The following is a 21,084-nucleotide window of genomic DNA, read 5'->3' on the forward strand; positions in this document are numbered from 1 at the left end:
GCTGTCATCTATTGTGTCACTATATACTCATATATACTCTTATAGATCATCCACTCACAGCGCCCCCTGGTGTAACGGAGGAGAATTGCCCCACAGGGTTTCCCAGGCTATCATCCTTACAGGAAGAGAGCATCAGGCCTTTCCCCTGGAGAGCGGCTGCGTGGGTTCCAACCACTGACCTTCTGATGAACAACTGAGCAGTTAACCATTATGCTACCGGGCAGTCCAGGTTTCACGCATTCTGGCATATCTGCAGCTATGGCAACTTTCAAGTCAATTTGGTGGTGATTCCATTTCAATGCAGCTTCCTAAACAATTCTCAGAAACCTCGCCCTTAAACCTTCACAGTAGAAGTAGCTTCCAGCAACCTTAGTCATCAAAGGCGGCTGAGTTGTGGGCAGTTTATGAGAGGTCTTGTAGGTGAATGCTAAAGAGATTAAACATTCTCTTGAAACTGGGGCAAACTTAGGGGGAAGATTAAATCATTGTAGGGCAAGTTTAAATTCATTTTACAAAGATGTACTGTGAATTGTGATGGTGCACTGGTTAAATCACTTGGCTACTAACTGAAAGGCTGTCAGGGGTTCGAATCCACAAAGTGCTCCATAAGAAAATGATTCTGCAGTTCACTTTCGTAAAGATGACAGCTTTGGAAATCCTATGTGGCAGTATGAATTCAAATCAACTAAAAGCCATGAGTTTAGGTTTGTTTTGAGGTTGAAAGCAGGCAACCACGTAAACAATTCCAGAAGCAGAGCAAGAAATGATGGAGGTGTATTCTAGGATAGCTGAGATGAGACTGGGAGGAAGGGGGACTGGATTTGGGAGAAACACAGATGAAAGGCAGCACAAGTCGATGTGGAATAGGAGAAAGCAGGGATCCAAGAGAAACGCAGGCAATGAAAGGCAGCACGAGTCGATGTGGAATGGGAGAAAGCAGGGATCCAGGAGAAACACAGATGAAAGGCAGCACAAGTCGATGTGGAATAGGAGAAAGCAGGGATCCAGGAGAAACGCAGGCAATGAAAGGCAGCACGAGTCGATGTGGAAAGGGAGAAAGCAAGGATCCAAGAGAAACGCAGGCAATGAAAGGCAGCACCAGTCGATGTGGAAGTGAGTGGTGTCCAGGACACACACGGAGCCCAGGACCAACAGTCATTCATGACCAGTGTGACACAGGCAGTCCTGGGTGACCTAACGGGAAGGTGAGCCACAGGAGAGCAGCCACTCAGTACTCATCAACTCCAGGAGCAATTAGGAGCCTGTGTGGGGCCTCACCCTCCACAGTGTCTGCACAGAGCTGATGGAGAAAAGCTACACCCTTCCAGCCTACAGATGCCAGATGCTGAGGTGGGCTCACAGCACACACATCAAAACAAGAATCAGGATGAAGATTTACCCATCGGTCAAAATCAACAAAGTCACATGAAACAAGTGTATGTGCAGTTCTCCGTCTTAGGTACAGGTACCAATTGTCCAGGATCACACACAAGCTGAGCTTAGACTGGCTTATTATAATACGACCACATTCTCCTCTCTGCGAGAAGGAGCTGAACAGGAAAAGCAGCTCTGCGGCAGAGCCGTGAGGTCCCCCACCACCTGGAGCACAGTAAGCGGTCTGCTGGGTTAAAGTTCTATGTTCTGTCTGATTTTCTAGCACATCTTCACACTCTCAGATCTAAGAGGGACACACGTACTCTCATAAGTAGCAAAAGTCTTAACCAATAGCTCCTAAATATTCACCTAAAAAAGGTCTAATTAATTCTTAATAGTTGATCAAGTGGTTCAGAATCTGAGTTAAAAACCACAAAAGACACAGAAAATTTAACTCACCAAAAAACAGATAAGGAAGTTTCTAGCTTCTACTAGGCTTGAAGCATACAATTAAGGCTGTTTTAAAACAACTATGTGAGATAATAGGATCTTAATCTGGGGAAGTAAAGAATACAAATTGTCTTTATTATACTATACTCAGTTGGCTTTAAATGTTTTCTTCAGTTCGTTCAGCTTCAGAAGTGCTGAGGGTGGTCTTCTTTTTGATTTTCTAACTCCAGGTCTTTTCACATTTCGTTATACTTGACTTTGTCTTCTCAAGATACCCTTTGAGATTTTCTGTTCAACTCTTTCACTTCATTTCTTCTATTTGCTTTAGCTACTTTATGTTTACGAGCAAGTTTGAGTCTCTTCCGACATCCATTTTTGCTTTTTTATTTCTTGTCTTAATGACCTTTTGCTTTCTTCCTGTATGATGCCCTCGATGACATCATCCCACAGCTCTTCGGGTCTTGGGTAACTAGTGTCTAATGCATCAAACCTGTTCTTGAGGTGGTCTCGACATTCAGTTCAGGTGGGATGTCTGTTCAGGGGGAGCACTACAGCTCTGTAGGGTCAGCACTGAACTACTAACCACAAGGTCAGTGGCTCGGGCTTAGCAGCTGCTCCTTAGAAGACAGATGCCGTTTTCTGCTCCTGCAAAGACTCACAAGGCTCAGAAACCACCGCACTGGATTCACTCGTGTCTATGCTGAGGGATCTGGAAGACAGCTACCCAGCTCAACCTATTGGAAGAGCTCCATATTTGTGCCCATTCCAAAGAGAGGTGAGCCAATGGGATGTGGAAATCAAATCGTATCATTAATAGTGCATGCAAATATTTCTCTGAAGACAATTTTAAAAATGGCTGCAACAGCACAGAGCTAAGAATGTCAGAAACTCAAAACTGCTTTCAGCAGGACATGGAATTAGGGATATTGTGGCTGTCAGATGGATCTTGGCTGACAGCAGATAATACTAGAAAGATACTAACTTGTGTTTTATTGATTATGCAAAGGTTTTTTTTTTAATTGTATGAAGCATGACATGCTATGGATATCATTGTGAAAAATGGGTATTCCATAATACTTGGATCAACTGTCAACACTCATGGAAGCAGCAGTCAAGAAATCAAATGACATATTGCATTACGCAAATCTGCTGCACAAGACCTCTTTAAAGTGTTGAAGAGCAAAAATGTCAGCTTGAGGACTAAGGTGCGCCTGACACAAGCCATGGTATTTTCAATAACCTCATATGCATGCGAAAGCTGGACAGTGAATAAGGAAGACCGTAGAACTGACGCATTTGAGTTATGGTGTTAGAGGAGAATATTGAAAGTACCATGGGCTGCCAAAAGAACCAACAGATCCGTGTTGGAAGAAGTGTAGCCAGAGTGCTCCTTGGAGGCCAAGATGGCCAAACTTCGTCTCCCATACTTTGGACATATTGTCAGGAGGGACCAGTCTCTGGAGAAGGATATCATGTTTTGTAAGATAGAGGGTCAGAAAAAGAGGAAGACCTCCAGCAAAATGGATTGGCAAAGTAGCAGCATCAACGGGCTCAAGCGTGGCAACAATAGTGAGGTTAGCCCAGGATCGGGCAGTGTTTCGTTCTGCTGTGCATAAGGTCACTATGAGTCGGGTGCCGACTCGATGGCACCTAACAAGAACACCATACCACTTGACTATGTTTATGAGCAACCTGTACATAGATTAAGAGCCAGTCATTCAAACAGAACGCAGGGACTCTGAGTGGTTTAAAATTAGGAAAGGTGTGGACTAGGGTTGTATTCTTTCACCACACTTGTTCAAACTGTATGCTGAGCAAATACTCCGAGCAGCTGGATTATATGAAGAATGTGCCGTCAGGACTGAAGAAAGGCTCGTTAACAATCTGCGACACACAGATGATACAACCTTGCTTACTGAAAGCAATGAGGCCTTAAAATGCTTACTTATGAAGATTAAAGACCACTGCCTTTAGTATGGATTGCCTCTCAATGAACAGAAAACAAAAATCCTCACAACTGCGCCAATAAGTAACATCATGATAAATGGAGAAAAGACTAAAGTTGTCAAAGACTTCATTTTGCTTGGATCCATGGTCAACACTCAAGAAAGTAGCAGTCAAGAAATCAAATGTGTTGCATCAAGCAAATCTGCTGCACAAGACCTCTTTAAAGTGTTCAAAAGCAAAGATGTCAAGTTTTAGGGCTAAGGTGTACCTGATCCAAGACATGGTATTTTCAAATCGCCTCATATGCATGTAAGTTTGGACAGTGGTTAAAGAAGACTGTAGAAGTTATGGTGTTGGAGACTATACAAAGTCCCATGGACTGCCAGAAGAATACAGAAGTTTGTGCTGGAAGAGGTATAGCCAGAATGATTCTTGGAACAAGGATGATGAGACTTTGTGCTTATACTTCAGACATATGAGGATGGACCGGTCCCTGGAGGTAATCATTATGCTTGGTAAAGTGGAGAATCAACAAAAAAAGAGGAAGACTCCACAACGAGATTGACAGCAGCAATGGGCTGAAGTGTGACCACAAACGTAAGGATGGCGCAGGACCAGACAGTTCCATTGTGCGTAGGGTTGTGATGAGTTGAAACCAACTGGATGACACTTAATAACAACAACCCGAGTCCCAATCAATTCGATGGCACTTCACATATTTAGGTCATGTTTTGGCTTTCACTGACTTGGTCCTGAAAAATTCTATTATGTAACCTTTGGTGTTGTTTATACCACCAAGGCCATATTTTTCAATGACCACTTCATCCACATTCCAATCACACGTAATTATCAACACATCTTAATTGCATGGTTAATTTATTTCAGATTTCAAAAGTTGGTTAAAATCTTCAATTTCTTCTTTGGTGTGTAAATTTGAAAAACAGTCATATTAACCTGTCTTCTTTGTAGTTATACATTATTCTTTTTGATGGTGATTTCGACTCCATTCCTATTCAATTTGTCATTCCTGGCACAGTAAACCGTGCTTGTCTGCTTCAAAATGGCCAATACCAATCGATTTCAGCTCACTGACATCTTTGTTGTGGTGGTTAAGTGCCAACGCGTCAGTTCTGACTCAGAGCTCTGCTGTAGTTTCTGAGCAGCGGCTGGAGCATCTGAAGCTTGCAGTTAATACGTCCAATCTACTAATTTTTATACATTCCATTTCATTTTTGACTACTCACAATTTTCCTAGATTCATACTGTGTATATATTCCACGTTCCAATTCGTAATGGATGTTTGCTTTTTTTCCTCTTCTTATTTTGAGTTGTGCCCCATGAACAAATGAAGGTGTCAAAAGCTTTGTTCCATCCATATCATTAAGGTGAACTCTACTTTGAGGAAGCAGCTCTTCACCAGTTGTATTTTGGGTGTCTTCCAAAATGAAGGGCTCATCCTCTGGAACTGTAACAAGGTTCCACTGCTATTTCTAAGGTTTTCAGCAGCTAACTCCTCGGAAGAGGACAGCCTATTCGTCTTCATCTGGAAGCTCTACTGAAACTAGTCTATCATACATGACCCTGCAGGTATTTAAAACACAGGTGGCATAGCTTTCAGCATCACAGCACCACACAGGCCAGCACAGTAGGGCACGTTAACAGATGAGTGGTGGTTTCTTTCTCACGGAACATTCAAGCCTGAACCTAAGGCACAGTTGTTACTGCTGCTAAGCTGGTTCTGACTCACAGGAACACTGCACAGAGTTTCCAAGGAGCAGCTGGTATGTCTGAACGCTGACTTTCTGGTTAATAGTCCAATGCTTATTCTACAACCTGCACAGCTAAAGTCCTGCTTGCCCACCATGGGGGTCCTGAACTTTTAATGAGGGGCTGCACATAAGTGGATTTACGTTAAGCATCTTTTCCTCCCATGTGAGAAAGAAATGGGCAGATACAGTGAAACATTTCCTACTTTCCAATATGGAATTTCCAAAATTTCCTACTTTCCAAAATTTGCAAAATGCCCAGTGTACTAACAACACCACACACACAATGCATTGTTGTCCTGACAGGCACTTCAACTCACTTGGTTCTCCCTCCACAAGAAATGATTTCACCACTCTGATGGGGCCATCCAGGTACCTCAGGAGCAGAGCAAGGTGAACAGGGAGGAGCCGGGTAATGCCACAGTAGTAAAGGATGAGCTTCAGGTCTTACATTGCCTGTGTCCATCGTACGAGTCTCAGATCTGCTCTTGTGAGGAAGCGGGCACTCCACAACATGGGGCCATGTTGCTTTCACTCAAAGCTGTGCATGCGCCCCTTAGGCATGGAGCAGAGCAGAACAATGGGGCCAGAAAACGAGTCTGTGTCTCTGAAGCTGGCAGTGCCGTCCTGTAGTGGGAGGCATCTGGCAGCCGGAGAAGAACTTTCTGGAGCCCAGTGCTGGCACTGAGCACCTTGCTGATGCTGCCAAGCGGACCTCGTACCTGACAGGTGTCTAATCTCTAAGAAGCTTGTTTCCCCTTCTATACAGTGGAGATAGTAATGCTCCAAGTTAAGGAATACACACATGAAGAGGCTGAAACACAGGCATGAACTATGCTGCCAGTGAATGGGTAATGACCATGGATGATGATAGAGCGTAATACACTCAGCTGCTAACCAACAGGTGGGAGGTCTGAACCCGCCCTGCAGGAGAAAGGCATGGTGATGTGCTCTCGTGAAGCCAACAGCCTGGGAAAACCCACAGGGCAGCTCTCCTCTATCAGTGTCCTTAATGAATCAGAATCAACTCATGGCAGTAGGTTGAAGAAAAGTCATGAAGGAAAACTTGTTTGATCAGAGACTTAATAAAAACAACGCAGATTCCTTCTATCGGGTTTAAGAGTTTTACAAACGCTAGATAGAGTAGAGATGGAGTGCTTAAAACGTGCAAATCCACTTACTTGTATCTGACCGTCTGCACGGTTTCTGCTGAAACATTGCTCACGATGCACTTAGCTGCACATTCCAATCCCTGCCAGACGGTGGAGAACCCTGTAATTACATGAGGTGTCAGTGGAGTGGGTCTGAGCCCCATCCCTCCCTGTCCCCGCCCTGATGGGGACAGCAGTCTGGTTGTCACCTTGCACGCTGCTTGCAGCCACGACCAGGGCGCCATCCAGGGTCGACTTCCCATCTCTGTCTCTCTTCAAAGATTCAGGGACCAGTTTGCTGCCATGCTTTTTGACATGCGGAGCGAGTTCTTTCCCTACGCAGCTGGCTACGGTGCAAACTCCATCCACTAATACAATGGTAACAAAAGCACTGCTTAAGAAAAAGAAAATGTGTCCTTCCTCGGTTGTACCACTCTGATTTAAATCAAGATGCTTCGGGAGCACTGGGAAGTGTAGCAGTGAATGCCGGTCCTCCTTCTGTGGGAAGGGGAGGAAGGCGCTGCCCTATGGACACAGATGTTCCCCCACCCCCTCACTCCGCTTCGTTCCTGCCTGCAAGTCCACCTTCATGGGCCCTGTTGTGAGAGCTCACTCTCTCTCGGAGACAACAGCAAGGAGTCACACTGATGAGGAGCCCTGGGGACAGCCCAGGTGAACTGCAGCTGAAAGGCTGGTGGCTGGATCCCACCACCACTCCTTGGGAGAAAGGTGACGCTGTTTGCTTCTGTAAAGACCTAAGAGCCTTAGAAACCCACGGGCACTTCTGCTGTGGTCTGCACTCACCATGAGGCAGCGTACTCCATAGCGGTGGGTTAGGGTTTGGGGAATGAAGACTATAAAACACACCACACTGCTGCCATCAAGTGGGTTCGGACTCACAGGGACCTCGATTAGGGTTTCCGAGGCTATAATCTTCACTGAGCAGGAAGAGCCATAGAGTGGCTGGTGGGTTTGAACTGTTGACCTTAAGGTTAGCAGTCCGGTGCTTCAGCTACCAGGTCACTGGTTTATTTATTTAAGTCTATATAAACTTAGAGTCCTGGGGGGCGCTGTAGGACAAACACCGAACTGCTAAGCACAAGGTCACTCCTTGGAAACCCTAAAGGCCACTGTGACTCAGAACAGACTCACGGCACTTAGCAACACACTGACTGACTTATGAAGTCTACAGAGAAGTTCACAAACAAAAATCGGATTCAAAAGAACATTAAATACCAAACAAAGAGAGCCCTAAAGCCATGTGAATTCTCTATGAAGGGTGACACTGAGACAGCACACCTCAGCACTGTGGCGCCGCGTGGACAGGGCTTAGACGTTGGCAGCAGAACCATGAAGTCAGCTTTCCTCAGACACACATCTCTCACTTTCCACACCCAATTAATCTGTAGAAGAGGCGCCCTGGTGACGCAATGGGTAACCACCTAGCTGATAACCAAAAAGTCTGGGGTTCCAATCTACCCACTGGCCCGCAGCAGACAGACCTGGTGGTTTGCTCGCAGAGCGAGGACAGGACAGTCCAGGTCAGTCACAGGGCTGTTCTCTCCTATCACATGGGGCCGTTGTGAGCTGGAACTTGGAACTGTCTCTACTGCACACAGCACCCTTCCTTTCCCTCTGCGGATTCAAGAAGGGCAGTGCGTCCAAACAACTGTTGTTACAAGACACAACTCTCCACCCCATCTAGAGAGCCCTGCAGTCCATGTACCTCAGTTTGGTGGGGAAGAGAATTGCCCAGGGCCTTACAGAGAAGGCAGATGTGGAGTCAGCAGCGGGGCGCTGGGGCTGTGGCCAGCAGGCCCCCGAGGTAAGCAGGGTGACAAAGCTCCCAAGTGAGGTTCAAGCTGAACTCAGAGGCCACCTCGAATGTAGCAGGGGTCACGTTACCCAAGAACTGACTGACTTTCGCTGCTCCTCCTGTGGCCTGCTTGGCCATGTGAAGGCTCTTGGTCACAGCTGGGCTGACTTCCACAGGCTTTTCTTCTGGTTGAATCCGCTCTCGGAGTTTCGAGGCGCCCTTCTGGATTGCTTTGCCAGTAAATTCAGCACCTTTGACTAAACCCCAGCTCACCCAGGAAGCACCTTTTAAAAGAAAATGTAAAATTTCATACAATTAGGGCTGATTATACCTTCAAACTGCCTTAGTGAAAATACCAGACTAAGTAAGGCATTGCTATAAACTAAAATAAACGTTGTGCTGAAAGAGCACAGTCATCTCAAACTGGGGAGATGCTACAGATATCCATGCCAGAAACGCAATGCTCCCAAAGGAGTCCTGGTGCGGGGCTACACGATAAGCACTGGATTGGAAGGTTGGTTTGACAGCAAGGTCCATGGTTCAAACTCACCAACCACTCCTCGGAAATCCTATACAGGGTTGCTATGAACTGGAACTGACTAGGCGGCACTTGTGAAGTTCAGCTTGGTACCCCCCAGGCCTACCAGAAAGCTAATGGGGTACCTGTCGTCTGAGACACCCTGAGAAGGGTCCGAACAAAGCATCTTGCCAGGGGCTGATTTTCCGTGACACTCTCAGCCTGTCTCCTTACCCCAACAACTCCGTGTCTACCCGAGTTACAAATTTACAAAGGGCAATCAGTGGAATTCTACTGAGTGCAATTTTGGGACCCAGGAGGTACACTACAATTTCACACATGCATGTATGTTAGCTCCCAAGGTATGCAGACTCCAGGATCATTTAATGTGTTCAGTTCCCGCTCCCCTCCTCCTGCTGAGCTGGCCTCTGAGGCCAGCTATAGTCTCTCCCTCGAAGTTCTAGAAATCCTGACCTCTGTCTTTACTGTTTCTTATGCAATAAAGCTTGGACACGGTTTCTTTAGAAAAGAAAAACTGAAAATCTTAATTCATAATCTATTTGTTGGTTTAGGTCTCAAGTTGCTCAATTCAGACAGGCCAGGACCTCCTTCTAAGGTTTATGACTCCAAAGAACGCTAAGTAGCACCCAAAGGAAAAGCAAACTCAAGCTGTTTGCTAGTCACAGCCCAAACAGGAGAGGAGCTTTCAAGACAGTGCTGTGCCTACTCAGTGGGCCTGGGAGACGTGCATTGCCTAACTGGATTCACGGCTCAGTATGGAGACCCAACAGCTCAGTTAGAAAGTCCAACGTACTTGTGCTGTTGGCACTGATCTTTGTCACTTAGCACAGAAAAAGACTGTCAGGATGACTTTGAGGAGTCTTGATGACACTGTGGGTATGGAACGGGGCTGGCAGTTCAAACCCACCAGGAAAAAGATGAGGCTGTCTGAGCCTGCAAAGCTTCACAGTCTCAGAAACTCTGTGTAGGGTGGACTGGGGCCAAGGAGTTGGCATTGGTTTTCGACTGGGTTTGGGTGTGAATGAGACAGTGTCTGACCAGACTAACCTGGCAGTCTTCTTCTGAGTTTTACCCTCTTCCAGGTAGGTACCAGTTCTTCAATGAAACCCTAAGGTAAACCCAAAGGACGGGGGCAAACTGAAAACCAAAGAGCCCGCATCCAAGCCGCCCACACAGCTCCTGTCCTCGGGCTTTCCACCCTGGGGTCTCAGTGACGTTTAGCTCAGAGCAGACAGCACGGGAGACCAGGGTTCAGTTCCCATCAGCACACCTCTTGTGCAGCCGTGTGTGGGTGGAGAGCTGTGGGCTGCTATGTGGCTGAACAGGTTTCAGCGGGGCTTCCAGATTAAGACAGACTAGGAAGGCCTGAAGCTCTACTCAAATGTAGCCAGTGGGAAACCTACTGGGTAGCCAAGAGTGGGGGCCAACTTGACAGACCCTGACAATTGTTGTTAAGTACCATCATGTTGGTTCTGACCCACAGCAACCCCGTATAGGCTTTCTGTGGAGTGGCTGGTGAGCTTAAACCCTGACCTTGTGGTTCAAACCAACTTTGTAGTCCAGCTCATTAGCCACACCAGTCCTATTAACCTCCAGGTAGAAAAGGTTTCCATAACAAACCTGCTGCACTCGAGGGAGGAAGACGGAGAAAAAAAAACCCAACACAACAATGAAACAAGATGAAATAAACGACAATCCTACAAAACAAGCACAGAGCTCACCAGTGAGAGAGAAAAAACAGGGAAATGAGATTAAGTCATAAAACCAATGAGGAAACAATCACCTAATACAGGTGCCCTGTGCAAAGTGTCGACACTGCAGTGTAAGTTAAGGAGGCTGTTGTTGTTGTTGTTGTTGTTGTTAAGTACCGTGGAGTCGGTTCCCATTCATAGTGACCCTGTACAGGGTTTCTGAGGCTGTAAATCTTTACGGAAGCAGAAAGCCTCATCTTTCTCCTGCAGAACCTCTGGTAGTTTTGAACTGCCGACCTTGCGGTTAGCAGCCCGATTCATAATCACTACCCTACCAGAGCTCCTTAAGGAGGCTACTAAGACCTTCTAATTGGTAGACAACATAATAGCAATCAATAGCTGGATTCCATTCACAGTTACTGGCTATGTACCCAGTTAGGTCACCTGTGCATACTGTCAGTGCTGCAGAGTAAGGCACACAACGTAATACCAGCCATGTTTACCAGCTATGGACTCAGTTAATGCTGACAGATCATACATGAGAGACTGGCACACAACTTAACAACGATTTAACTCAAATCAAACCACTGCGGTTTATGGAGCAAGCACTGACCACTCTTTATAGACTAAGAAAATCTACCTTTACAATGCTAATAGTGAAGCCCTAAATCACAGACTGTTTACACAAATAATATGTACGCAATCTGCAAACGGCACAACCTCTTCAAGCACCGGTCGCCTGTGTGTGTGCCTTATATGCACAAAAATGCCGTACAGCACCCTCTCCTGGTCAAAGGCTTAAAACTTACAATGACACAGACCCTGACTTTCCTGTAGGTTTTAATAATTTACTAATCCTAAGTATGAGTTATAAAACATCCATCTTTCCACATTCAGTTTTCATATTCTATGAAGGGGCTTCAGGAGTCCATGGCAACAACTCCATCTTTCAATTCCATTTTCCAGGCACGTGCTGACGCCCGGGTATTTCGCTGGCTAACATGCGGGGGAGTGAGCAGAAGCTGGTCCTAGTAGTGCTATGGCTTCTAGACCTCTCCAATCACGTGACACACCCTTTACCCTATCCCTCCCCACCCCCCGAACCACTGAAGGGTAAGTACCACTGTGTGATGCTACTTGTCCTATAGACCCCAACCCACAGGCCACTGGGACCCGGCCATGGATTTGTGGAAGGCTGGGAGGGCTGCTTTGTGGCAGTCTCTCTAACAGACTGAACTGAGCAGAGGCACTGAGTGCACAGATGACGCAGTTGGTTCTGTCTGCTTCCTGTCAGCCTTAAGATGAAGTTCGGGAGAACGGAGAGCTGGGCAGAACTGGACCAACCTCGTTCCAACAGCCTTGAGGACCTTCTGCAGTCCCCTCCGCTCCAACCTGCTCCCGCTTTTCCGTTGCCTTACTGACTACAACATGCCAATCATCCAGAACTGTTTAAGGGTTAGATGTAGCCTGTTTAATGGGGGTTGTTAGGTGTGGTCAGGAGGATGCTCAGCAGGATTAAGAACTGGATGGGATTCTAACTGGTTTGTTCTGGCTCCACCTCCCTGTGGAGCACTTGCATTTCTATCCTAGACAGACCAGAATAGGAATTGACATGGCTTTAGTCAGATGCACAAGTTAGTAAGGATTTGCTAAAATGCAGACTCTGACCCTCAGCAGGGATCTAACTAGCCACACTAATCTGAGGGCTGATTCTGACTCAGGTGACAGTCTCCTGAGACGTCCCCTGGTCCCAGTCCCCACCTCAAGGCTGTCATCGTTCTCTGGCAGAGTCGCTGGGTGGGTACAAGCCCCTAACAGTGGAATTGGCAGCTGAGTGCGTAACTACTATGCTGTCAGGGTTCCTTTAACCCTGTCCATGTGGAATCTGTTCCCTAGAAGACAGAAGAAATTCGCCAGTTTTCAAATCTAGAATCTTTAGCAAGAGAGCCCTGGTGTCACAGTGCTTAAGCACTCAGAAGCCAATCAAAAGTGCAGTGGTTTGAACTCATCAGCTGTTCTGCAGAAAAAAGAGGCGGTGTTGTTCCTAACAAAATGGCGAATGCTAGGGGCAGTTCCCCTCTGTCCTACTCAAAGGCGGCATGCAATGTGACAGCTTCTTGTTGGTTGACTCACAGTGGCCCTCCACAGGATTTCCGAGGCTACTCCTGTAAGTGTTATACGAGTAGGAAGCCTCATCTTTCTCCCAAGGAGTGGCTGGTAGGCTCGCACCGCCGACCTTGTGGTTCACAGTCCAGTGCTTGTCCTACAGAGGACCACAGTACAACACACTGACAGACGAGTGGTGGACAGAGCCACTGCCCTCCCAATGAAAGCTGCTGCTTCTTATTGTTGGTTAGTGCTGTCCAGTTGGTTCGACTCATAGCGAGCCTGTGTGGGGTTTCTGAGGAGCAGAAACCTGTGAAGTGGACGAGCAGGTTATAGGGTGCTGAACTGTATAAAAAAGAACAGTCTACTGCCTTGCCGAGTCTTTGAAAAGCTCCTTCAGGGTTAGGTCTGAGAGTTACAATTACGTTTGGAAATTTGCATTTACAGTTTCTTTCTTTCGGTTTTCTGCAGAGCCTGTTTTACTTTGCAGTGGAGCTTTTTACTTTGAAATCTTCCTTTATGACAGACTTCATGTGTAGGTCCCTACCTGGGAGCAGAAGCCTATACCAGTGGTTTCTGTGACAGGTCAAGACTGGGTCAGGAACTGGACACACTGAGTGGCGAAGGAAGAAATCTGAGAGACCTCACGTGAGAAACAAAGCGAAACATGAAACAATTCCTAGAGGGTCCTTCGTGGGCCATGAGTCGTGTGGTTTTGGAGTCACTGACTGGAAGCCCTTTCTCACCACAATCACACAGGTGGGCCCAGCTATTGAGTCTTCTCACGGCAGCACTGCTGGATGCGGTCAGAGGTTCCCTCTTCTTTGGGGGTGGGGTGGGGCACAGTGGCTAAGTACTTGGCTGCTAGCTGAAGGGTTCGCAGTTTCAATCTCTCAGCTACTTTGCAGGTGGAAGACGACAGCTTCAGAATCCCTATGGGGCAGTCCTACTCTGCCCTAAAGGGTCTCGGCAGTGGGTTTTGCTTTGCTTTGGTGGTGATGGAGGGAGGAGGTTTAAGGGGAAAGGAAAGTAAGTTTGTATTCAGACCAGTTCTGAGAATTTGAGGATTCCTGAAGCTTTTCACTGCCGACTTCTCAGAGCGTAAAACAAAATAAAAGGCCTGCACCTAGCTGACAGTATGTGACATCTGAGACCAGGTGCTGCTCTTTTTAGAAATTTCTAAACTGCTTATTTAGAACCAAATTACAACTTTCTTTCTTTCTATACATCACCTATTTTACACAAAAAACACATGCATTATATGTTTTGTTTTGCCACCCACACACTGGAATTGCCCTGAGTTCACCAGGCATGCTGTACTCACCTGTGCTGGTGCGTACAGAGGTGGAGGTGCTATGTGTGAAGAAGTACGTATACCCTATGAATGACAACTCTACTGTGTCACAGTGCAGGGAGAGAAAGTCAACATCACTGCAGCAGTACCTGACAAGATGTTCTGAGCCACTTTCTCACTCCACTCTGGTAACTCCTTTGGTTTCTCGTCTGAAACTGGCTCACAAGGTACGATGTGACCCAGATTAATTTCCTCATTGGAAGTACCTTTAGCCTGAACAATAAAAACGTTTCAAAAGGTCAGGCAAGTAAGGGCTGTATAAGAAGGAGAAGCAAATATTAAGCCAAAAGAAAACTAGATACATTTAGGGAAATTATCTTTAGCACACTTTTCACATGAAATGTTATACCAGAGTCACCATGATACAGTTTAAGTCTTCCCTAACAACTAGGCCCCACAGTTAGGGAAGATTTAAACACCAACATACCTCCTGCACACTAAGAGTGGCTTGTCCCCTATGACTAGAGTAAGCATTCCTTCCTACAGCATCATTCCTAGATACTGATGTGTACCCGGCACTCAGAAGCATGAAAAGCACCTCACACTGCTCAGGCAGCAAAGACAGACACACAGCAACAAGTCTGGACAGAAATCAGGTTAAAGCCTAATGTGAAATAGACTGTGGTTCAGATCCAGACCCACAACGTTGCACATGTCACAATAAAATGAGTCGTGAACTTTGAGAGTGACACCAATGGTGGACTGTCATCTGTCAGGTATGCACCAAGGGACAGAGACACCAAGGGGACATAGCGGGGGACAGAGACACGAAGGGGACACAGTGGGGGACAGAGACACCAAGGGGACATAGCGGGGGACAGAGACACGAAGGGGACACAGTGGGGGATAGAGGCACCAAGGGGACACAGTGGGGGATAGAGGCACCAAGGGGACACAGCGGGGGTCAGAGGCACCAAGGGGACACAGCGGGGGACAGAGACACCAAGGGGACACAGCGGGGGACAGAGGCACCAAGGGGACACAGCAGGGGACAGAGGCACCAAGGGGACACAGAGGGGACAGAGGCACCAAGGGGACACAGTGGGGGATAGAGGCACCAAGGGGACACAGTGGGGGATAGAGGCACCAAGGGGACACAGGCTGTCAGAAAATGGCACCCACAGCCTTGCTGGATGCTGGGTTGCCACAGACCTTCCATTTGTAGCACATACAGACACATGCAGGGTCTGCAAGGTGTGCCTGAAGAAAGGCAGGAGCCCAGTCACCCCACGTGTGCACAGTAGTGCCTGTCCTTTGCTAACTTACTACAACTATTGCTGTGACAGCAAGGACAGCATTCAGTCTCAAACTCCTACAGCATTCATGAGTGTGATCCTTGAGTACTCCGCTAGACCCTAACCGACTCAATGGCACTTTAACAACAAAAACAGCCTTTGGAATTTGTTTTCTTGTGCGTTAAGTTTCTGAAACAGAAACATCTTGACAAGAGAAATTCTGGAATCCCTTTGGACCTGCACCGCCCCCAGAGTGACACTTTCAATGAGGACAAAGGGTGAGGTAGTACTGAGAACCCCTGGGGCCCCTGGGCACTCATGTCATCACACTCATGCTCACGCTACAACTTCCAGAACCAGCCTTGGTCTCCTGCTTGTGCGGCCCACCTGTCTTCCTTCAAGCCACACCTCAGCCTCAATGGCCTGCAGGGCTCCACTTACCTGAGAGGCCCAGGCTGCATCTTCTCTCGCAATCACATCCCACAGACAACGACTGGACACATTTTACAAACACCAACGGTCCTGCTGACCGGTTTTGAGTAAAAGCGGCAACACCTAAGATCCGAGCGGTGAAGCATGCCTAGTTCCACGCTCTGTGTTTAAGACCGAGAAGGGCCACACAAAACAGACAAAGTACCTTATCATCAACGTAAACAGAAAGAACGCTCAAACAGGTGGAACCAAACAGAAGACTCTTCCCCTCAAAGCACAGACTGGCTCTTGAAAGGCCATGGGCCCTCCTGATTGTCCCGTCTCCGAGGCCGTATGGCCATAGACAGGTGGTGACAGAGACCGCCAGGCAGCCTATCCTGCTCGGACCACACTTGCCTGCTTCCCACGTTTTCCTTTATGGCGTATGTCCTTAGCACCGGAGTCCCGTGGAGGACCCCGCGGTCTCACATCCGTGCCAGAGGAGCGTCCTGCTCTTCCAGGGACTTGGAACTCTTCTTCCTCCTCCTCTGCTCTGCTCCAGTTGGCCTGGGAAAGAAGGGACTAGTTGAGCTCCACCAGCCATGTCTCAGATGATGCTCTGCTCGGACGACACGCATGTTCACAGGCAGCGGGCTTGCCCTCCCTTCCCCTCGACAGACATACCACGATTTATTGTGCTTTTGAGATATTGCATGTCACATTGCTAAAGTGCCTGACATGACCACATGCTAACCCAACCCCAAACCATACTTGCCAGTCCTAAGACAATGAAACACTTGATTTTACTTATCACCAATCATCTACTGTGCTCATTTGGCTGGCTGTAGTTGGGGCTGAATGAATGTGTGTGCACTACTTGTCTGCTTGTCTTCATCTACAAGGGTCTCGGGCTGCTGCTGTAGGAGGAACACTGAACTGCTAAGTGCAAGGTCGGCGGCTCCTTGGAAATCCTATACACCACCACACCACTTATATAAAAGGCTGTATGTCTGTTGTGTACTTTTGATGGGCATTTCTCCATATATGAGGGCTGTGTACATTTCTGTATGTGTGTTTACATACATAAGGGGCTGCGTGCATGTTTCTAATATTTCTACATTTATGCCCACATACATAGGTTCCACAAGGAGCTCTGGTAGCGTAGTGGTTACGAATCGGGCTGCGAACCTTAAGGTCAGCGGTTCGAAACTACCAGCTGCTCCGCGGGAGAAAGATGAGGCTTTCTACTCCCCTAAGGATTTACACCCTCGGAAACCCTGTACAGGGTCGCTATGGGTCGGACCCGACTCGACGGCACTTAACAACAACAACAACACATAGGTTCCACAGTGTAGTGGTTATCACGTCTGCTTTATGCACAGAAGGTCCTGGGGTTCATGCTCCAGTGAACCACTCGGTCACTCAGTTGGAGTCCTGGTGGGGCACTGTAAGATAAGCACTGGACCACGAGGTCAATTTGAACTGCAATGTCAGTGGTTTAGACCCACTTGCCACTCCACAGAAATCCTATACAGGGACACTATGAGTCAAAACCAACTCGAAGGCACTTAATAACAACTAACCACGTATATAAGCGTTGTGTGCACATGCATTTTTATATGTCATGGTGTGGCAATGAAGGATAAACGCTGGACTGCAAGGTCGGTTTGAACCACAAAGTTGGTGGTCCAAGCTAACCAGCTGCTCCTCAGAACCCCTAAACAGAGTTGCTATGAGTCAGAACCGACTCAACACCACTTAATGACAACAATATATATATAAGGTCCCTATGTGGTGCTGTGGGTTAATGTGCTGGACTGCAAAAAAAAAAAAAACCCATAATGTTTTCATTCAATTTTTCTATGAAAAGTTTGAAGCCCCCTAGTATACCCAGTTTCCGCTTTTCCAGCCCCACCAATTAATATAGCATGTTCCTAATAGGTTCTAAACACTTGCTGAAGGAAAGGAAGAATGGGACTAGAATGTTGTCAAACACATTCAACTCCAGAAAACTGTCAATATTCACAATTTAATGTCTTTTTCCCTCTAGGACAAGTGGTGGTTGTTAAGTACCATCATGTCAGTTCTGACTCATGGTGACCTTGTTTAAGGTTTCTGAGGAGCAGCTGGTGGATTTGAACCGCCAACTGTGTGTGTTTAGCAGTCCAGTGCTGATCCTATAATGCCACACACCTGTAAAAAGTCCTCTCTGTAATCTCTTTCCCAGAAGGCCAGCCCTTTACAGTGCCCTGTCTTCTCTCTACTGGGCTTTCACTGACAGGAGGACAAAGTGCCTGACCTGACCAGTGGACTAGGCTCAAACGACACCCACACCCACATCCTCCAGCTGAGCAGTGACAGTGGTGTGAGGGTGGTAGGGGTTGTGTGGGCTCTGGTCACTGTGCCACACCATGTCCCCATGAGAGAGGTCATACTGTCCCCTTGTGACTGCTTGGACACCAGAGAAAGCGTTTGTGACGTGGCAAAGTTCAACAGGAGAGAGAACAGGAGCTGGAACCCAAGCCCAGGCCACCTGACTCCAGAGCCGCTGCTTGCTGGCTGCATGGACTCGCACTCACACTAGACTCCTAACTCTCTTCCACCGAACCCAGCAAGAGCCCATGACAATGCTATTATGAAGAAGAGGTGCTTATGCTAAGGTACAGGCTCACTTTCAACATGATTGCTCAAGTTACCTGGAGTCGAAGGTCAGACATTTGTCTTAGGAGGTCCTCAAAGAGTTCTCTTTCCTCTTCAGGTAATTCAGAGGACAAGACGACCCCCACAAAGCATCCTGATGCCTGTAACATGGTATCTGGGAACATGTAGGCTCCCACCGTACATTTCAGAACTGGTGAACGATCAGGAACCAGGGGATACAGCCAGTCACAGACCTAATGGGGTCAGCAAAAAAAGCAACAGAAAAGGGTTTTTTTATTACCATCCAGGTTTTGATTACTAAGAGTATTAATGCCACAAAATAAACATTTCAAAATAAACACTTTAAAACAGTTTGTAAAAACCTTTGTAAAGGTTGCAACTAAAGCTTAGGGAAGGTTTCTTTTAGTATTCCATGATCTCCCCAAGAAGAACTCCATCCTGGTCACTTGGGCTGAACCGGACCAGTGCCAGAACTCTCGCACGGTGCTCCTGAGCCTGTCTGAGCGTCGGCTATTACAGATGAGTGAGTTTGTCAGCACAGGCGCTTCCCCTCCTGTCCACCTCCCTTATGCAAGGACTACAAATACCACAAGTCCAACCAGGAGAAAACTTGTTCCAAGACTTCGAATCCCAGCTCTGCTAACTGAAACGAGGGTTCTCAGACAGACATTAGCAGGCCCTGTGGCCCGGACACTTGGTGTGTCCCACTTGCTCCTAGTACAGAAACTTTCAGCAGTCTCTGCTTCAAATACCTGAACACACACCACTGAAAGCCTCTTAAACAGAGAGGCTCAAACTCAATCTTGGGTGTAACTTTGCTTTTCGTTGAAGACCGTAAGAAGGAAAATGAGAAATATTAAACAATTAAACCTCAGGACAAGTTTTTCGAGAGACGGTTTTATCACAGCTGGGTCCTCATCAAGCACAATGCGCTTCTGCCCTCCACTCACCAGATGTCTCAGTCCCACTACCACAACGTGGGTTGGTACCACTGGCTTCCTGACATGAATCCCACTCAGGTTAACCTCAAGGTCGCTCTTCCTTCTGCCGTGGGTTTTACTGTGAATAAGTATAGTAACCTTAGTGGCAAACAGTGAAGCCTGTGAAAGCCTGTTTCCCTCCTCTGACAGTGCAGTCTGACCACTTTTCTATCACTCCTTTCAGAGGAACATACTTAGAGTTTCCTTTTCTGACAGGCTTCACTACATTCAAAACCGAGCTAGGACTTACAGTTCCCTTCCTGGACTATTATCCTGGGCACACTGCTGTATTTTTTGCATGTTCATGTAAGTAAGGAGCCTACGTACATAATGTGCACAGTGTGCTCAGGGAAAACAACATACACAGAGCCCTGAGTGGCTGGCAGAAAAACAGGTAACATGTGCACTATTTATAAAAATATGGTATGCCCGAACCAAACCCACTGCCATCGGATTGATTCCAACACACAGATATCCTATAAGACAGAACTACTCCATGGGGTTTCTGAGGCCACAAATCTTTATAGCAGACAGCCTCATCTTTCTCCCTTGGAGCAGCTGGTGGGTTCGAACCTCCAACCTTGCACCCGATACACAGGACAGACACTGACAAAGATGCTGTCGACTCACCTGGAGGAACCCGGGGGGGCGGTTCAGCATGGTGTCCAGTGAGTTATCCAAGAACCTCACGATGCGCAGGTACCCGGGGTAGGAGGGTGCACTCACCTCCCCGGCAGGGTTGACGAAGAAGATCTGCACCCCAGTTGGAATTAAGATCAGCTCGTCTGCATCCAGCCCCAGGGTGTCCAAGGGAGGCGGCTGTGAGTGATCTCTGTAGAAGTTTTCTCCCATGGAGGTATACTCCCCAGACTCTGAGCCGTAGGAGACGGTGTGGTGGCCTTCTGCGGCTTGGGGTGTGTACGCGGGTGGTGCCTCAGTTGGCCGGCTATGGGTATCTGAGGGTACTGCGGATGCACCTGCAGCCACAGCACTTCCGTGCGCTTCGGTGGGCTGAGCCGCTGGCAGCTTCTCTGGGGTTTCCTTAGGTGGGAACTCTGGGTACAGCCTGGGCACCTCGGGCAGGTCATTGAGCAGAGAGGTGGCGAGCCCCTTGTCTAGGATCTCCAGACGGGCACGCACATTCTGCAATGTCTCTCTCATCTTCTGCTGCATCTGCCGGGCAGACTCCCACTCGGACCCTGTGTCCTCGGGATCCCCTGAGGACAGGCTTATACCACGGAGCAGGTGCCCAATGCCCTGCCGGTAATGGTTCTTGGCTTCTTCCTTCTGACCCAACTCATCTGCACTCAGCCCTTTATTAACAAACAAGAAGGCCTTCTGGTAGGCTTCATGGATGTGCTTCACCTCAGCTGGCTCTCCATCTTGTGGCTTTTGCTCCATGTCTGCAAAACAGGACACAGCATTATTGATGACCGGGTGTGGCTGTTTCCCTCTTCAGTAACTCGATCTCCCAACTGTGTACTATGCTATGGAGTGGATATGTAAATAAGCGTTCTCAGTTCTCAACTCCTGTTCTGCTCAGCACACGATGAGAACAGAGCAAAACACACTCACTGGATTTTCTTGTAAGTCCTATCAGTGGT

The 21,084-nt window shown here is 47.6% G+C and overlaps 1 protein-coding gene across 1 annotated transcript in view; it reads right to left on the bottom strand.

The window, feature by feature from the left end:
- The window catches only part of SPG20 (spastic paraplegia 20 (Troyer syndrome)), a 22,251-nt gene extending 1,370 nt beyond the window's left edge, over window positions 1-20,881 (bottom strand). The window contains exons 1-7 of the mRNA XM_006874377.1: window positions 20,111-20,881; window positions 18,536-18,733; window positions 16,257-16,406; window positions 14,283-14,406; window positions 8,594-8,788; window positions 6,898-7,056; window positions 6,719-6,809 (exon numbers count right to left, since the gene is read on the bottom strand). Of these exons, the coding sequence (XP_006874439.1) occupies window positions 6,719-6,809; window positions 6,898-7,056; window positions 8,594-8,788; window positions 14,283-14,406; window positions 16,257-16,406; window positions 18,536-18,733; window positions 20,111-20,881 (1,688 nt within the window). The remainder of the gene's footprint in view (window positions 1-6,718; window positions 6,810-6,897; window positions 7,057-8,593; window positions 8,789-14,282; window positions 14,407-16,256; window positions 16,407-18,535; window positions 18,734-20,110) is intronic.
- Window positions 20,882-21,084: the final 203 nt, after the last annotated feature.

The sequence above is a fragment of the Chrysochloris asiatica genome, unplaced genomic scaffold, assembly GCF_000296735.1.
Source record: "Chrysochloris asiatica unplaced genomic scaffold, ChrAsi1.0 scaffold00272, whole genome shotgun sequence".
Lineage (NCBI taxonomy): Eukaryota > Metazoa > Chordata > Mammalia > Afrosoricida > Chrysochloridae > Chrysochloris > Chrysochloris asiatica.